Below are 4,399 nucleotides of genomic sequence, written 5' to 3' on the forward strand. Positions count from 1 at the left end.
TTGACAGTCGTGGGGCTTGAACTCTGGGCTTAGGCGCTGTCTGTGAGCTCTTCAGCTCAAGACAAGCCCTCTACCGCTTGAGCCACAGAGCCACTTCTGGTTTTTCTTGTGGTTTATTGAAGAGAAGAGTTTCACAGACTTTCCTGCCCGGGCTGGCTTTGAACCGTGATCCTCAGATCTCAGCCTCCTCAGTAGCTAGGATTACAGGCGTGAGCCACCGGCACTCTACCACTTTAGCCACAATACCACCTCTGGATATTTCTGTTTGTGTGATGCTGAGGAATCAAACCCAGGGCTTCATGCATGCTAGGCAAGCACTCTACCACTAAGCCACATTCCCAGTCCCAATATTTTTTTTCTGTCAGTTGTGGGGCTTGAACTCTGGGCTTAGGCACTGTCCCTGCACTCTTCAGTTCTAAGGCAAGCACTCTACCACTTGAGCCACAGCTTAACTTCAGACTCTTTGCTAGTTAATTATGAGAGTCTCATGGATTTTCCTGCTTGGGCTGGCTTTGAACCTCAATCCTCAGATCTCAACCTTCTTAGTAACTAAAATTATAGCCACGAGCCACGGGGCTACTGTTGTTTTTGTTGGTTTGGTTGGGAATTTGTTCTTGCTGTTTTACGCTTTGTTTACTCTTTGTTGTGGTTGAGGTTCATTGTTTGTTTGTTTGAGGCTATGTTTCACTATGTAGCCCAGACTGGCTTAAAATTTGCAATCCTAGTGCTGGGATTTCACACATGCCTACCACTCTACGCTCAAGGCCTTGAACTTAATAACCAAACATCAGTCTGGTGCCTTTCATTTTTCCTCTAGTGCTGGGGGTGGAACCTAAGGCCTTGCCCATGGTAAGCAAGCAATTCTACCACTGAACTACAGCCCCCAGCCCCAGTGTCATTCTTTTGACCACTGGAATCTCCCTCCCCATGACCAATCAGGCCTAACCCTGGACATTTCATATTTGGCCTACATCTGGATGAGAGGCAGGTTACAGTTTCCCAAACCCCACCCTTGGACACCCGCCCTGGGGAGGTGTGGCAGAGACACCCAACCAGAATTTCCAGCTTGCACAACCTGAGCAAACCTGTGGGCAGAGTACAACAGCTCGTCCCATGAGTCAGCTCTGGCCCAGTCTTTGACCCATACCCCCTGGCCTCTTTCGAGCACTCCCTTCTGAAGTGAGTCAGCACACCCACCCTCTTCGGTACAGCCAGTGCTCCACAAGGCAGGAGCCCAGGTACCCCCCGGCCCTTCAACCCCACATAAGACCAATCGAACAACCCATGGGACTGTAGGATCTGTGACTACAGCAGGGAATATACACACACTGCCCCATAAAGAAGATTGCTGCATACGGGTCAAGGAGCAAAGTCCTGTCATAGGAGGAGTGGAGACAGGCATTTACAGAGACTACACAGAGGCAAAAAGCCAGTGCCCAGAGGAATCACTAACCAGAGCTAGTGCCATGGACATTGTGATCCGATTCCTGCAGCTGCTGGTGCTGCTCCTGACCCTGCCCCTACACCTCATGGCCCTGCTGGGCTTCTGGCAGCACCTATGTGAAACTTACTTCCCCTACCTGATGGTCAAGCTGGCTGCCAGTACTAATCGCAGGATGGAGAGCAAGAAACGGGAGTTCTTCCACCAGATAAAGAGACTTATGGAAACCTCTGGGAAAGTAACCCTGTTGGAGCTGGGCTGTGGCACAGGTGCCAACTTCCAGTTCTACCCACCTGGCTGCAAGGTCACCTGCCTAGATCCCAACCCCAACTTCAAGAAGTTCCTGGCAAAGAGCATGGCGGAGAACAGGCACCTCCAGTATGAGCAGTTCGTCGTGGCTTATGGAGAGGACATGAAACAGCTGGCCGATGACTCCATGGATGTAGTGGTCTGCACACTAGTCCTGTGCTCTGTGCAGAACCCAAAGAAAGTCCTGCAAGAAGTCCAGAGAGTTCTGAGGCCGGTAAGTGGCAGGGGGGATAGGGGAGGGTACAGGCCTAAAGTAGATAAACCTGGCATTGGCCACCCCAAAGTTCAGGGCTTCCCACTCCCCACCCGATAGGGAAACTAGCACATTAGACTCCCACAATGTCTACCTGCTTGTTTGTGATTAGCCATACCCAGATCCTGGGGAAACACACAGAAACATTACCTAATGCTGGAGTAGGGAAACTGGGAAGGACACTTAAGGAAATTAAGTTGACTTGAGATCCGAGGGCCAGGGGAATGGCTCAGTAAAAGCACTTGTCTACAAGCCTGAGGCCATGAGTTCAAACTCCAGTAGTGCCACCAAAAGAAAAAATTAAAAGATATTTAAATTGAGCTCTAGAGGACTAAGCAAGCTGGGTAGTAGTGGCTCAGGCCTGTAATCTCACTACTCTGGAGATGGAGATCTGAGGATCACAGTTCAAAACTAGCCTGGGGAAACAAGTTGAAAAGACTCTTATCTCCAATTAACCATCAAAAAGCCGGAAGTGGAACTGTGGCTTTAATGATAGAGCAAAAAAAGCTAAAGGAGAGTGCCCAGACCTTGAGTTCAAGCCCCATTAATGGCAAAAGAAAGAAAAGAAAGGGAGGGGAGAAGGGAGGAAGAAAGGAAGAAAGGAAGGAAGGAAGGAGAAGAAAAGAGAAGTACTAAGCAGGGTGCAGAGGGGATGGGAGAAAAGTCAAGGTGTTCCTAGAGTTGGTGAGACTCTTATCTCCAGTAAACTATAGCAGAAAATGCCAAAAGTGTGCTTCAGCTCAAATGGTAGAGCACTAGCCTTGAGCAAAAGATGCTCAGTCAGGGACAGCACCCATGCCCTGAGTTCAAACCCCAGTCTTAGTAAAAATAAATTAAGAGTTGCAAATGTGGTTTAGTGGTAGAGTGCTTGCCTAACAGGCATGAAGCCCTGGGTTCAATTCCTCAGTACCACATACACACACACAAAAAGCAGGAAATGGTGCTGTGGCTCATAGAAGTGCTAGCCTTGAGCAAAAGAAACTCAGGTACAGTGCCCAGGCCCTGAGTTTAAGCCCCAGGACTGGCACAAAAAAAATTAAAATTAAAAAGTAATTAAATAAAAATTAAAATTTCCCAGCCATCCCCTCTCTCAGTAGTTGCTAGATGGTTTTTGTTGTTGTCCTTGTGTTGGTTGATTGGTTGGTTGGTTGTTGGTTTGGTTTGGTTTGGTTTTTTGTCAATCAGGAGGCTTAAACGTGGCCTAGGCATGTCCTCCAGTTTTGTTTGTTTTTAACTCAAGGCTTGTGCTCTATCACTATGAGCCAGAGCACCACTTCCAGTTTTCTGGTGGTTAATTGGAGATAAGAGTCTCACAGAAGCTGAGCCCCAGTGGCTCATGCCTATAATCCTAGCTACTCAGGAGGCTGAGTTCTGAGGATGGCGGTTCAAAGCCAGCCCCGGCAGGAAAGTCTGTGAGACTCTTATCTCCAATAAAAAACACTAGAAAACCGGAAGTGGCACATTGGCTTAAGCGGTAGGGCGCTTGCCTTGAGCTGAAGAGCGCAGGGACAGCGCCCAAGCCCAGAGTTCAAGCCCCATGAACGACAAAAAAAAAAAAAACTGTCTCATAGAGGAGCTGGGAAGGTGGCTCAGTGGTACAGCTCTTGCCTTACATGCATGAGGCCCTGGGTTCGATTCCTCAGCACCACATAAGCAGAAAAAACCAGAAGTGGCACTGTGGCTCAAATGGTAGAGCACTAGCCTTGAGCTGAAGAGCTGAGGGACAGCGCCCAGGCCCAGAGTTCAGGCCCCACGACCAACAAAAACAAAGCAAAAAAAAGAGTCTCACAGAGTTTCCTGCCAGGGATGGCTTTGAACCATGATCCTCAGATCCTCTTGAGTAGCTAGACTTACAGGCTTGGACCACTGGCGCCCAACCACAGGGGGTGCAGCAAACACCCCAAACAGGACAGTTTGTTCTATCAATTCTCAGATCAGCTGCTCCCACTTCACCAAGATGTTGGACAGGTTTGGTGAGAAGGAAGGAGGGGAGGTTAGGAGCCCCGTAGAGCAGCGCAATCACACTGCCTCTCCCCTTCTTCCCAGGGAGGGTTGCTGCTGTTCTGGGAGCATGTGGCTGAGCCTCGTGGAACCTGGGCCCACAAGTGGCAGCAAGTTTTGGAGCCTACCTGGAAACATATCGGGAATGGCTGTCGCCTCACCAGAGAGACATGGAAGGACCTTGAGAATGCGCAGTTCACTGAAGTCCAAATGGAATGGCAACCTCCTCCCCTCAAATGGTTACCTGTTGGGCCTCACATCATGGGAAAGGCGATCAAATAAGCTTTTCCTCAAACCCTCACGACAGCCATTCATTCCTCCCCAGCCTCCCGTCACCAGCCAAGACTATCTTCTACTGAAAGAAATCTAGAATACCGTAAGCCCTCTCTATGTCA

General features: G+C 49.3%; 1 protein-coding gene across 1 annotated transcript; it reads left to right on the forward strand.

The window, feature by feature from the left end:
* The first annotated feature begins 1,225 nt into the window (after positions 1-1,225).
* Positions 1,226-4,392, forward strand: Mettl7b (methyltransferase like 7B). Its single transcript, XM_013019937.1, has 2 exons — positions 1,226-1,964; positions 4,050-4,392. Exons 1-2 carry the CDS (start codon positions 1,467-1,469, stop codon positions 4,284-4,286), a joined length of 735 nt encoding a protein of 244 aa, XP_012875391.1. The 5' UTR covers positions 1,226-1,466; the 3' UTR covers positions 4,287-4,392.
* Positions 4,393-4,399: the final 7 nt, after the last annotated feature.

The sequence above is a fragment of the Dipodomys ordii genome, unplaced genomic scaffold, assembly GCF_000151885.1.
Source record: "Dipodomys ordii isolate 6190 unplaced genomic scaffold, Dord_2.0 Scaffold3, whole genome shotgun sequence".
Classification (NCBI taxonomy): domain Eukaryota; kingdom Metazoa; phylum Chordata; class Mammalia; order Rodentia; family Heteromyidae; genus Dipodomys; species Dipodomys ordii.

Excerpts from the sequence above, each read along its gene's own strand:
- Mettl7b (XM_013019937.1), top strand. The coding sequence starts at position 1,467 with ATGGACATTGTGATCCGATTCCTGCAGCTGCTGGTGCTGCTCCTGACC. Across the intron at positions 1,965-4,049 it reads TCCAGAGAGTTCTGAGGCCG|GGAGGGTTGCTGCTGTTCTG; the intron begins GTAAGTGGCAGG and ends CCTTCTTCCCAG.